The sequence below is a fragment of the Penaeus monodon genome, chromosome 16 (genome assembly GCF_015228065.2).
Source record: "Penaeus monodon isolate SGIC_2016 chromosome 16, NSTDA_Pmon_1, whole genome shotgun sequence".
Lineage (NCBI taxonomy): Eukaryota > Metazoa > Arthropoda > Malacostraca > Decapoda > Penaeidae > Penaeus > Penaeus monodon.
The window spans coordinates 41,449,336-41,461,835 of NC_051401.1; the positions used below are offsets into that span (position 1 = coordinate 41,449,336).

At 51.2% G+C, this 12,500-nt stretch overlaps 1 protein-coding gene across 1 annotated transcript in view; it reads left to right on the forward strand.

The window, feature by feature from the left end:
• LOC119582812 (LON peptidase N-terminal domain and RING finger protein 3-like) overlaps positions 1 to 12,500 on the forward strand; it is a 15,780-nt gene that overhangs the window by 1,283 nt on the left and 1,997 nt on the right. Inside the window, 5 exon segments of the mRNA XM_037931260.1 lie at positions 10,757 to 11,004; positions 11,150 to 11,414; positions 11,593 to 11,786; positions 11,938 to 12,236; positions 12,345 to 12,498. Coding sequence (XP_037787188.1) covers positions 10,757 to 11,004; positions 11,150 to 11,414; positions 11,593 to 11,786; positions 11,938 to 12,236; positions 12,345 to 12,498 — 1,160 coding nt within the window.

A 12,500-nucleotide genomic window follows, 5' to 3' on the forward strand; every position in this document is an offset into this window, starting at 1 on the left:
TATATGCCAAAGGTTCCTGTGGGAAGAATCAAGGGCGTGGGGGCTTGTGTAACATATATCTGCCTACTGGGAGCCGCTATCCAGGCGAGTTTCGTAACGTTTGCGGGTCCCTGCGTCCTTCCGGAGAGGGACGTTGCATTAGCGGGGTTGGAATTTTCTTGGAATTGGGGCAGGAGGGGGGAAAAGGGTAAAAGAGAAAAGGAATGCAAAGAAAGGAAAGTTAGAGTATGGAGGAAGGAAACGGGTATTTTGACCCGCAATTTTGGGGGACACGTGTATGTAACACATTCTTTTTCTCTCTCTCTCGTTCGTTCTCTAGTCTCTCTCCTCTCTCTCTCTCCTCTCTCTCTCTCTCCTCTCTCTCTCTCTCCTCTCTCTCTCTCTCCTCTCTCTCTCTCTCTCTCTCTCTTCTCTCATCATTCTCTCTCTCTCTCTCCCTCTCCTCCTTTCTCTCTCTCTCTCTTCTCTCTCTCTATCTCTATCTCTTCTCTCTCTCTCCTTTTTTCTCCTCTCTCTCTCTCTCTCTTCTCTCTCTCTTTTTCTCTCTCTCTTCGCTCTCTTCTCTCTCTCTCTTCTCTCTCTTTCCTCTCTCTCTCCTCTCTCTTCTTCTCCTCTCTCTCTCTCTCTCTCTCTCTTCTCTCTCTCTCCTCTCTCTCTCTCTCTCTTCTCTCTCTCTCTCTCTCTTCTCTCTCTCTCTCTCTCTTCTCTTCTCTCTCCTCTCTTTCTCTTCTTTCTCTCTCCTCTCCTCTCTCTCTCTCTCTCTCTCTCTCTTCCTCTCTTCTCTCTCCTCTCTCTTCTTTCTCTCTCTCCTTCTTCTTTCTCTCTCTTCCTCTTCCTCTCTCTCTCTCTTTCCTCCCTCTCCTCTCTTCTCTCCTCTCTCTTCTCTCTCTCTCTCTCTCTCTCTCTCTCTCCCTCTCTCTCTCTCTCCTTTCTCTCTCTCTCCTCTCTCTCTCTCTCTTCTCTCTCTCTCTCTCTCTCTCTCTCCCTCCTCTCTCTCTCTCCCTCTCTCTCTTCCTCTCTCCTCTCCTCCTCTCTCCTCTCTCTCCCTCTCCCTTTCTCTTCTCCATCACCCTCCTCCCTACGCTTTCCTCCATCTCTCTCCTCATTTCTCTGTACTCTATCTCTTCTTCTCCTCATCTCTCTCCCTATACTGCTCGCTGACCCTCTGATGCTCTTCTGCTCCTCTCTCTCTCCTCTCATCTTCTCTTTTCTCAGCCATCTCCTCGTCTCTCTCTCCTCCTACTCTCTCTCCTCTCTCTCTGCTCTCTCTTCTCTCTCTCTCCCTTCCTCTCCTCTTTCTCTCCCTCTCTCTCTTCCTCTCTAGCTGCCTCTCTCCTCTCTCGTCTCTCTCTCCTCCTCCCACTCCTCTCTCTCTCCTCCTCCCACTCCTCTCTCTCTCCTCCTCCCTCTCCTCTCTCTCTCCTCTCCTCTCTCTCTCTCTCTCTCTCTCTCTCTCTCTCTCTCTCTCTCTCTTTCCTCTCTCTCTCTCTTCTCTCTTCTCTCTCCTCTCTCTCTCTCTCTCTCTCTCTCTCTCTCTCCTCTCTCTCTCTCTCTCTTCTCTCTCTCCTCCCTCTCTCTCTCCTTCCTCCCTCTCCCTCTTCTCCTTCCCCATACACACACACACACACACACACACACACACACACACACACACACACACACACCACCTCCCTATAAACAAGCGTGTATTAATACCTTTATCCCCATTGATCTCATCGCCGCTAATACGTCGTGAGCCAGATGCGGAGGCTGTCTGCGATCCAGCCTCGTCTCCTCTCAGTCTCGGGTATTGGGTTAGACACGTGAGGCCCGAGTCACGTGTCTGCCTCGCTACTGCCTTCCCCTCCCCGCCTCTTCCCTGCCTTTCCCTTCCCTAGCCTGGGATTTGTCTCCCGTCTCCCTTCTCTAGCTGGAGACCCTCCTCCTTTCGTCCCTCCCTCCCTCCCTCCCTTCCTCTCTCTCTCCTTGCTCTTCCCTCCCTCCCTCTATTCTTCCCCTCCCTCCCTCCCCCCTTCCCCTTCTCCTTCCCCTTCCCTAGTCCTCCCTCCCTCCCTTTCTCTCTCCCTCCCTCCCCGTCCCTCCGATCTTTATACAACGAGAAAGTCATTTCGCCTTTGCCAGTCATTTTCGTCTTTTGGTGTTTGTCTGTTTAGAACGCTTCCTGGGTCACGCCCCGGAGTTAGGATCTTAAAAATAAAGTTTTCTCTTGGTCACTGCCTTTGAGTCAGTTTGTTTGTTTTCGTTTTAGCTCTTCCCTTTCGCTTTCTTTTTCTTTTTATGTCTGTTTCTCTCGCTTTCTCTTTTTCTCTCTCTCCCTCTCCCTCTCCCCTCCCTCCCTCTCCCCTCTGCCCTCCCTCCCTCCCTCTTCCCCCCCTTCCCCTCTACTCTCTTCCCCCCCTTCCCCATTCCCCTCTTCCCCCCTTCCTCTCTTCTCCCCTTTCCTGTTTTCTTCGCTTTTCCTCTTTTCCACTTTCTCTTTTTCTTTCTCTTTTCACCTTTCCTTTCTAACTTTTTTCCCCTCTCTCCCCTCTCTCCTCTCTCTCTCTCTCTCTCTCTCTCTCTCTCTCTCTCTCTCTCTCTCTCTCTCTCTCTCCCCATCTCTCTCCCTCCCTCTCTCTCCCTCCCTCCCTCCCTCCCTCCCTCCTTCCCTCCTTCCCTCCCTCCTTCCCTCCTTCCCTCCTTCTCTCGCTCTATATTCTCACGTGATTTTCCTCGCCCACCTCCTCCTCTTCCTCTCATCATGACTCTCACCCGCTCTCTTTATCCCTTCCTCTTCTCCTACGATCACGCAAGCAGGTCAGAGCCGTAATTGCATGGAATTTGACCCTCGAGCTCGACATTGACACTGTGCCCGTGCTTTCGCCAGGCCTCGTTGGCAAGCACAGAGAGAAAGGCCATGCTGGGGGGGTTAGGGGGTGGGGGGAAGTGGGGGAGTCGGTGGTGATAGTGGGGGGCGGGGGGGGGGGGGGTGGCAGGTATGCCGGGAGAGAAATGGTGGGTTTGTTTTCGTGTTCACTTTTTTTTTTTACTTTTTTTCTATTTTCTGGCTTTATATTCTGTTTATCGGGTTTGTGATTGGTGAGGAGAAGGGGTGGGGGAGTTTAGGGGAAAGGGGGGGGGGGAGGGTTGATAATATTTCGAAGATAGCGTGTGATTGCATAATAACGAGTTACGTTATAGCAGCAGTTTTAACGGGCGTCCAAGACATTAGATGAGGAATCAGAAATAATTATTTAGGCTTTTCATTAACTAATTAGGTACCTGTTTCTGCCATTACTCTTGTAACAACAAATTCAGTTTCCGTCATTATTACCAGTAATGTTGTAAGTTTTCGTCTCATAAAAGTTTCTCGATCATCCTCATTACAGTATTTTCTATGCCTGTCATTTGAATAAAGTTGAATTCTTTTGTTTCCGGTTATTGTTGATTTTCGTCTTAATATTTCTGCCATCAAGTAACACTTTTGTTTTCTGTATGATTTCCTCCTCCTCCTCCTCTTCATCTTCTTCTTCATCTTCTTCTACCCCCTCTTTTCCTTCCCCTCTCATTTCCTCCATCTCTTCCGCCATCCCCACTCGCCTCCTCTCCCTCCTCTTCCTCCTCCTCCTGCTCCACCACCACGTCACCCCTCCTCTCCCCCCTCCTCCTCCTCCTTTCTACCCCCCTCCTCCTCTTTACCCCCCTCCTCCTCTTTTCCCCCCTCCTCCTCTTCTTCTTCCGCCTCCTCTTCTCCCCCTCTCCTCCCCTTCCCCCTGTTCCTTTTCTTCCTCTTCCTCCTCCCCTTCCCCCCTCTCCCTCTCCCCCTCCCCTCCCCCTCTCCCTCCCCCACGAGGCGCTGGCGGAGGGTCGACCTTGACATTGCTCAGTGGACGGAGGTCTGTTGTACAAGGCCCATGTGGCTGTTGTTGGTCATTAGCGAGGCGTGGTGACTTAAGTTCCTTGTCGCCTAGTACTTGTATTTTTTCCCCTGTCTGTTTGTATTTGTTACAGTTCTTTCATTGGTTTATTGCTACCTCTTTTTCTCGCTTTCACTCGTCTTTCTTTCATGTTTGATCCGTTCATTCATTTTGCAGTGCATGACCACGGGCGGCGGTTTGCGAGAAATGCGACTATGGTCTGTGTGCATTTTTAGAAGATTTGCTTATTTATTTTTGCTTTTTTTCGTTTACGGGATTTGTCCTTTGTTTCTTGTTTGTTGATTTTGATTTTTTTTATCGTGTTGTTTATTTGAATATTTGTTGTTTGTCTTTTGTTTGGTTGTTTTGTATCTTCCTACTCCTATGCATTTCTACTTTATCTCTCTTTCTCCTCTTTCTCCTCTTTCTCCTCCTCCTTTTATTTTTTTCCTATTACGTAAGCGTCATCGGTACATCTTGTGATTTTCTCATCCTTTTTTTTTTTTGTTTGCCGTAAATACTTGCACCGAGTTTGCAAGTTCGCACCAACTGCCTTGTCATTGATTATTATGTTGTCTTGGTCACACAAATATCACAGGCTTCAGGTCAGTGAACCAACGACATATTAAGAACAAAAAATGAGAATGTCTGTATGAAGAGAAATCAGAAGAGGAGAAAGTTTATTACACGTACATATATATAAAAAAATGAGATTCAAACTTAACAGAACGGAAAGTTGACACCAAACAAAGGGGTGGATTAGAATGAGGATGGTGAGATTTCGTTCAGTGTAGAAATTTGTGACAGGTAGCAGTCAAGGGGAAAGTTAGAAGTGGCGTTACTGCCGTGGGAAATAGATCGAAGAGTAAGTTAGAACGAAACTGGTACCTGATAAATTTGACCGAAGAAATAGCCTGGAAACGCAGCCAGAGGCCTTAGGTTACGTCGCCTGACAACTTGTTGATGGAGAAGGTGGGTTACCATAGCAACGAGGGAAGCCTTAATAGGACTTACGTAATGTGGAGGGGAATAGATACTCTACCTCGGGCCGCCAGATTTGTGAAGTCCGAAGGGTTATTACTTTGATTTGTGTTTATGTGGTTGTGTCTGTCTGTCTGTTTGTTTCTGTAAGGAAAGAAAGGAGATTGGATTTTTATTCAGTCTTGGTATTAACCAAATTGGGGGAAAAAAAGAAAAGAAAAAAAATACATACAAATATAAATACATACATTTAGGCTTTCGGCTACATTGTTAATCCGTTGGTTTCTCTTTCCTGTAATAAAAGCCAACCCACCCCATCACGCTTCCAGCACCATTTAAGTCTTGGATAGTTACAGGTTAGTGATTGATTGCTAGTATTCGCAATACAATAATTCATTAACAAGGATGTGTTGGGTTTTGACGCGGATCTGATGGAAACGAGGGCGGGCGGGCGGGAGTAGGAATGATGGGTGGAGAGGGAGATATTAGAAAGGGGAAGAGATAGAAGTGGGAGGAAAGGAAGAAGGGGTGAAAGAAGAGGAAGAAGATGTACCAGGGGAATGAGAGAGAGATGCTGTTGAATACGAACTAGTGGTGTCTGAAAAGTAATGGAGCTTCGGTCGAAGTAAAAGCAGGGTGGTATATACCAACATACAAGGTGTTCCGAGCAACCTGCTAACTGCGTTCGATTTTGCTTGTTTAAACGACAGGCACTGTGAAGAGAGACAGACAAAGACAGAGTTAACTAGACAGACAGGCACACGAACAGATAAGGGGGGTGGCATGGGTGGACATTGTTTACGAATTACGTAAGCGGATGGAGAGAGAAGACGGTCGGGAATACTGCTTCAAGGCACACGTGGCAAAAATCCGTCTCATCGCCATGTTATCTTCCGGACAATCGAACTTCACGATCCAGCAGAAATTCCTACACTTCGGCGAGGGCGGGGAAATCCTCAGGTATAAAATTAAAGCAAATTAGTGATCAGAAATGACAATACCGGAGAGTTAACGACCGAATTCCCTCTGCGGAGCCCGCCAGCGAGCCAATCCAGCCGCTCGACACGTACGCAGACTTGCGTTATGTAAGTTGAAAAGTAGGTAGGTCATCGCGGGGGAGGCAGATGTCGCAGGATATTGTCTTGCTCTCTGCGCGGTGGCAGGGGAGCGGTGGCAGGCAGTCGGCGGTTGGCAGGGGATGTAGGTCAGAAAATATTGCAAACAAAGTGGTTTTCCCGGGCGCGAGATGTATGAGGGGAGGGGGAAGACAACTTGTAACGTCGTACGACTGGCAGTCCCGTCGCCGGTCGCTGAGTAGAGGTTTGTTTACGTAAGGTGCCCCCTCTCCCCTCTCTTGCATTTTCATTTTCCTATTATTATTTCCCTCCTTCGTTTCCTTTTCCTCATCTTCCTCCACCTACCACTTCTTCCCTCTTCTCTCTCTCTTTCTCTGCCTCTCTATCCATCTCTCTCTCTCCCTATCTATCTATGTCTTTCTCTTTTTCTCTACTACCCATGTCTTTCTCATTCGCTACCTATCTATCCAACTCTTTCTCTCCTTATTTCATTAGTTCTATCTCGCTCCCGCTCTCTCGCGCCACTCCATTCCCCTTCTCTCTCTCCTTTGTCCTTGTTGTCCAGACGAATCGAGAGAGAACAAGCTTATGAATATCTTCCGGCGGTTGCTACTGCGACTCTTTGCTCGACGGGGGGGAGGGGGGAATTCACTGGCCGATGAGGATTATCGGTTAAGTAGACCTCTCTCCTCTCTTTCTCCGTACCGTTCGTTACCTCTTCTCCCCCAGTCTCTTTTTATCTCAGTATTCTTTCAATAATCTCTCTCTCTCTCTCTCTCTCTCTCTCTCTCTCTCTCTCTCTCTCTCTCTCTCTCTCTCTCTCTCTCTCTCTCTCTCTCTCTCTCTCTCTCTCTCTCTCTCCATCTCCATCTCCATCTCCATCTCCATCTCCATCTCCATCTCCCACCTTCCCTCATTCCCTACCTTCCCTATCTCTCTTTCCCTCTTTGTCTATCTCTTTCCCTCCCTTTCCCTCCCTTTCCCTCTTTCCCCCTCCCTCCCTCTCTTTCTCTCTCTCCCCCGTTTGTATCTTTGGCGCTGAACCTATTTGCAGCGTTCATCGAGGCTTCGTTATGCAACGGCCCTTGTGAATGCCGGATAAAAAGGTACCTTCAATTGCATTAATTGATTTTCCTCTGATTTATAATTCAGTAAGTGGGACGCGTCGCATAAAAAGACTAATGATAGGGATGGTGGATTATAGTTGGACGAAGCTTTTTAAGTGTGATAAGAGGAGGGTGGGGGTGGGGGGGTGATGGGGGGGTGTCGATTGATAAGATGGGAGGGAAGGGAGGGTGGGTGGGGGTGGGGGAGGTTTTTGGTTATTTCTTCCTCGGTTATATTATTGATTTTTTTTTTTTGGGGGGGTACTCTGTGTCTCTCCTTTTCGTTATTTTGTCTGGTCCTGCGTTTTCCTCTCTCTCTCTCTCTCTCTCTCTCTCTCTCTCTCCTCTCTCTCTCCTCTCTCTCTGCCTTCCTTTCTCTCTTCCTCCTTTCCTCTGCTCTTCCTTCTTCCTCTCCTCCCACTCCTCTCATCCCCTCTTCCGTTACCACATGCTATTATTAACTGCCTGCATCCTCTTTTAATGCCAGCGAGATTTTTTTCTCTCCTGTCGCTTCTGCTCGCCTCACTCCGGGAAATTGCATAACTGTCTTGTTATCGTGACACTATCTCTGTTTCTCTCTCCCTCCCTCCCTCCCTCCCTCCCTCCCTCCTTCCTCTCTCTCTCCCTTTTCCGTGTCCCCTCCCTTCCCCTCTTCTCTCTTGCATTCCTCTCCCGCTCGTTGGTTCTAAATCTGGACGCCTGATGCGAACAGGGATAGAGAAGGGGAGTAAAAGAGAGAGTGTGTGCGTAGAGAGAGCAGGGAGGGAGAGGGTAGATGGATAGAAAGAGAGAGTAAAAGAGAGGAAGGGAGAGAAAGAAAAAAAAGAAAGAGAGAGAAAAAGAAAGAGAAAGAGAAGGAGGGAGAGAGAAAAACGAAAGAGGGAGGGAGAGACAAAAAGAAAGAGAAAGGGGGAGGGAGAGCAGAAGTAAGGCGCAGACTTGAGTGTCATGCACCCCGTGAACTGATCGATTCTTGGCCCGCCCTCCCGCTGCACCATTTAAGTCTGCAGTTGCATTCTTGCCTCACGCTCACATTTCTACACGCAAGCACACATAAACACACACACACACACACACACACACACACACACACACACACACACACACACACACACACACACACACACACACACACACACACACACACACACAAGCGCGCGCACACACACACACACACAAGCGCGCGCACACACACACACACAAGCGCGCGCACACACACAAGCACGCACACGAACGCAAGCACGCACGCATGCACGCACACGCACAGATACGGCGTTACGAACCGAAGTGACGAGGCGTCCTTGGTGCATGAATTCCGTTTTCTGGTTCCCTTATCATGTATTTTTTTTCTTTAATTTCATACATTCTTTTAATGGTTTTCACGTCCGTGTCACCCTGTATCCCTGTGTCTTTTTGTAAGAGGTACAGTATTTATGCCAGTATTAGTATTTTTTCGATTTTTTTTTTTTTTTTTGTGTGTGTGTGTGTGTGTGTGTGTGTGTGTGTGTGTGTGTGTGTGTGTGTGTGTGTGTGTGTGTGTGTGTGTGTGTGTGTGTGTGTGTGTTCCCGTGACTGCCTCCAAGTCAGGCAAGGACGGTGTTCAATACGTCTTCATTTTGAACAGTCATGGAAGTAAGAGACAAAGCAGAGGGGAAGGAGGGAGATTTAGAAGGGGGGAGAGGGGGCAGGAGGGAGGATGATAGACAAGTAAAGAAAGGGAAGAGGGGGGGGGGCGAGAAGCCAGTATAGCAAGTCGGGCGCATTGGGTGGCGAGGGCGGGTTGGGGAGGGGGGGGTGGGCTGTTGTCGCCATCTTACATAACCGCCGCACGTGGAAGTCTGCATGACACACGCTGCATGGTTTTTTATCATTCTCTCTTTTATCTTTCTCTTTTTTCTTTCTTTCTTTATTATTTTCTTTTCTTTTTTCGTCTACACAACGACGCGTGTCCATCCTCTGCACGGCGGTTATCTGGCCAGGATGTGTCACCTCCACCCCCACCCCCGTCTGCGAATGCGGGAAAGAGAAAAGAACGTGTAAAAACGACCGAGAAAAAGATAGTCTGTGAAACTATCTGGCAGTGATATAACGCCGTTATATAAAGTGCTTGGCCGTGCAGTGGGAGAGCCTGTGTTGCACTTGTTGCCACATCATCAGGCAGGAAGAATACAAAAGGCTCGCTTGCAAGGCTGGTGGCGAGGCGTCCGTCCTCGCGACCTCGTACACGTGGAAAGCAGAAAGCAGGAAGACAAAGGCGAGGAGGAAGACCAAGGGCGAGGGGACCGAGTGCCTGTCAAGCGGATAAGAACTTGACAGTTGGATCCGAGTTTTCTTTCGAGCCAGCGGACCGGGGAGCGTGACGTCACGAAGGCAGCCCAAAGGAGACGACCTTGAGACTTGTGCGGGCCGTGCGGGCGGGCCTCCCCCGGGGTGCTGTGCATCGTCCCTGCCTGCCGGGCCCGGGTCGCGGCGGTCCTCGAGCGCTGGAGGCACACCTTCCACGCCACCGGTGCCAGTCATCGAACACTTCTGCAAGCTGGGGATCAATATCTGTCTCGTGCGGACCCCCTGAATGGTGAACCAGGCTACTGCCTCCCTCCCGCCCCTCCTCCTCCTCCTCATCCTCCTCATCCTCCTCATCCCCCTCCTCCGCCTCCTGCTTCAGCGCCCCCCACTCCTCCCCCCTGCCTCTACCGCCGCGCGTCTAGTCATGGAACTCATGAACTTCAGCCGCCGCCCCCGCCCCCGCCCCCGCCCCCGCCCCCGCTACCGCATCGAGAAGACTCGTCTGGCATCACCGAATGCCCTTCTGCCACATGCAGGCACAGCAGAGGGCACACCCGAGCGAAGACGCAGGCTTACCCAAAGCAGGCGCTCCCAAGGCGGGCGCGACACAAATAGGTGTGGCAGGCGGCGAGGAACCCCTTTATAGCGTCTGCATGAGCGAGAATCGTCTATCCGCTCGTGCCCGCGGAGACACCACACAGAAAGGGAGGCTGTGGGAGAGACAAGCAGGACGGGATAGGGCAACGCCAGAGACCGTTGGCCCGCCAGACCCGCGGTTGAACGAACAGCTGGTACCATGGAGAGGTCGCGGAGGGACATGACGTACGCACACAAATGCACGTAGCCTCCCAGGGCTGCTTTCGAGGCACTGCCGCTCCTCTGAACTCGCCTCCTCCGCCTCCCCCCCCTCCCCCCTTGCCCTTTCTCTCTATCTGCGGTTACCTCCTTCCTCGTTCCTCTTTCCATTTCCTGGCACTCGCATTGGCTTTCTCTGGGCTGTAGCTTCTTTTTAGATGTTTGACTATCTCTCAGTAATGCCTTCGTCTTTGTCTCTCTGCCACTACCCCCCCCCCCCCGTTCGCTTGGCTCCATTCTCGTTGCCCTTCGTCACATCCTATTGTGGGCTCCACCGAGTGTATTTGGCTTCATTTGGTCGAGAGTAGGCCTTCCCTGCGTCAAACAGGGTTGTGGAAATGAAGGACCTCGCCACGTCCTGCTTTCGGGGATTACGAAATCAGGGCTTCTGTAGTCACCTGGTTTCAGTGACGGAACTCTTGATAGATTATGCAAATTTATACGTATCTCTGTGTTAGATAAGAATACGCTTAATTAAGGCATGCCCCATTTGTATTAATCATATTCTAATACCCGTGCAGTTCCCTTCTTAACCTCCTCTCTCTCTCTCCTGCAGCTCCGAACGACCACCTGCTCCTGAGCAACCGGTCGCACGTGCTGCACACGCTGGGGCGTGCCGAGGAAGCGCTCAGCGATGCCGAGGCGGCCATTCGGTGCCGCCCCGAGTGGGCCAAGGGCTACTTCCGGCGTGCCATGGCCCTTATCTCCCTGGGCCGTTTCGAGGACGCGCTGGTGTCCCTGCTGCAGTGCGCCGTGCTGGAGGAGCCTGACAGCCTCCGGAGCATTAAAGATGAAATTACCAAGGTAGGCCTCCCCCGGACCTGACCCGTGTGGCCTGACTCAGCCATTTCCGAACGTTCGTTCATTTAGTCCGAATGAAATATGTTGTTTTTCGCCCTGTCAGTTTGTTCATCCTTTACTGAACTGGTGCCGTGGTCTCGCCTGACAGGTCCTCCACCGGCTGCTGGTGAAGCTGACCAACAGACGGAGAGTGAGCCTGGAGGGGCGAGGGAACTGCCTGAACGGCTACAAGCGCCTGAGCCCGGCGCTCTCCGACCCCTCCATCCCCCCCGAGTCCGACTCCGAGGACTCCGAGGACAGCGAGGACGGCCGCCGCAACCCTCCGTCTGGGGTCGCCGCCCGCCCCGTCGAGGAGGAGATGCAGCTCAGAAAACTCATGGACAAGTACCGCCACGAGATGGAGAGAAGCAGAAGTAAGCCGCTTGTCTTTTTTGTTTCTCTGGCCCCCCTCCCTCTCCGTTTTCTCTCGCTCTTTCACTCCCTCTCTCTCTCCTCATACTTACTCTTCCTTTGCCCAAAACCCTTTTTGACATGATATACCTCCAAATGCCTTGGCGGCCCAGCTGATCGCGTCCGCCCCCGCCCTTGCAGAGAGCAGCACAGGCTACGTGAGGCACATCGACATGAGCAACGTGGAGAAGAACGACTTCGAGTGCACTCTGTGTTACCGGTTCCTGTACCAGCCCGTGACGACCCCCTGCGGCCACTCCTTCTGCCGCACCTGCCTGGACCGCTGCCTCGACCACTCCACCAACTGCCCGCTCTGCAAGACGTCTATTAAAGTGGTGAGTCGAGAAGAGGCGATTACAGTGACTGATACTCATCACGCATTCACCCCTATACCTCCTCTGTTGCTCACACTGCCCCACTCCCCTGAAATGATGATAATGATGTATACATAGATAGTCCCTAACTAAAACTAAATTCCCCTCGCAGTGCCTGTCCGAGAGGAGTCCAACCGTGACGGAATTCGTGCACCACGCCATGGAGGTGGTGATGCCCAACGAGTGCCTGGACCGGCGGCGGCAGCACGACGACGAGCTGGACGAGCTGGCGGCCGCAGGGAAGGACCCGCACCACGAGATCCCCGTCTTCATCGCCACCCTCGCCATCCCGACCATCACCTGCCCGCTGCACGTGTTCGAGCCGCGCTACCGCCTCATGATCCGGCGCTGCATGGAGTCAGGCACGCGGGAGTTCGGCATGTGCATGCCCATGGAGACGGCGGAGAATGGGTACGTCCTCGATGGGGTTGTCGTGTGGCTTTAGGGTGAATTCTTATATATGTATATTATCGTTGTTGTTTGCCAATAAGAAAATTCTAATCTGTGTCTCTTCGACAGCTATGCCGATTATGGCACCATCTTGGAAATCCGGGACGTGGAGTACACGCCCGACGGACGGGCCATTGTCAACACCGTGGGGTCCAGACGGTTCAAGATCGTCAGTAAAAGTGCTAGAGACGGGTACAACACAGCAGCCGTCGAATTCCTCGAGGT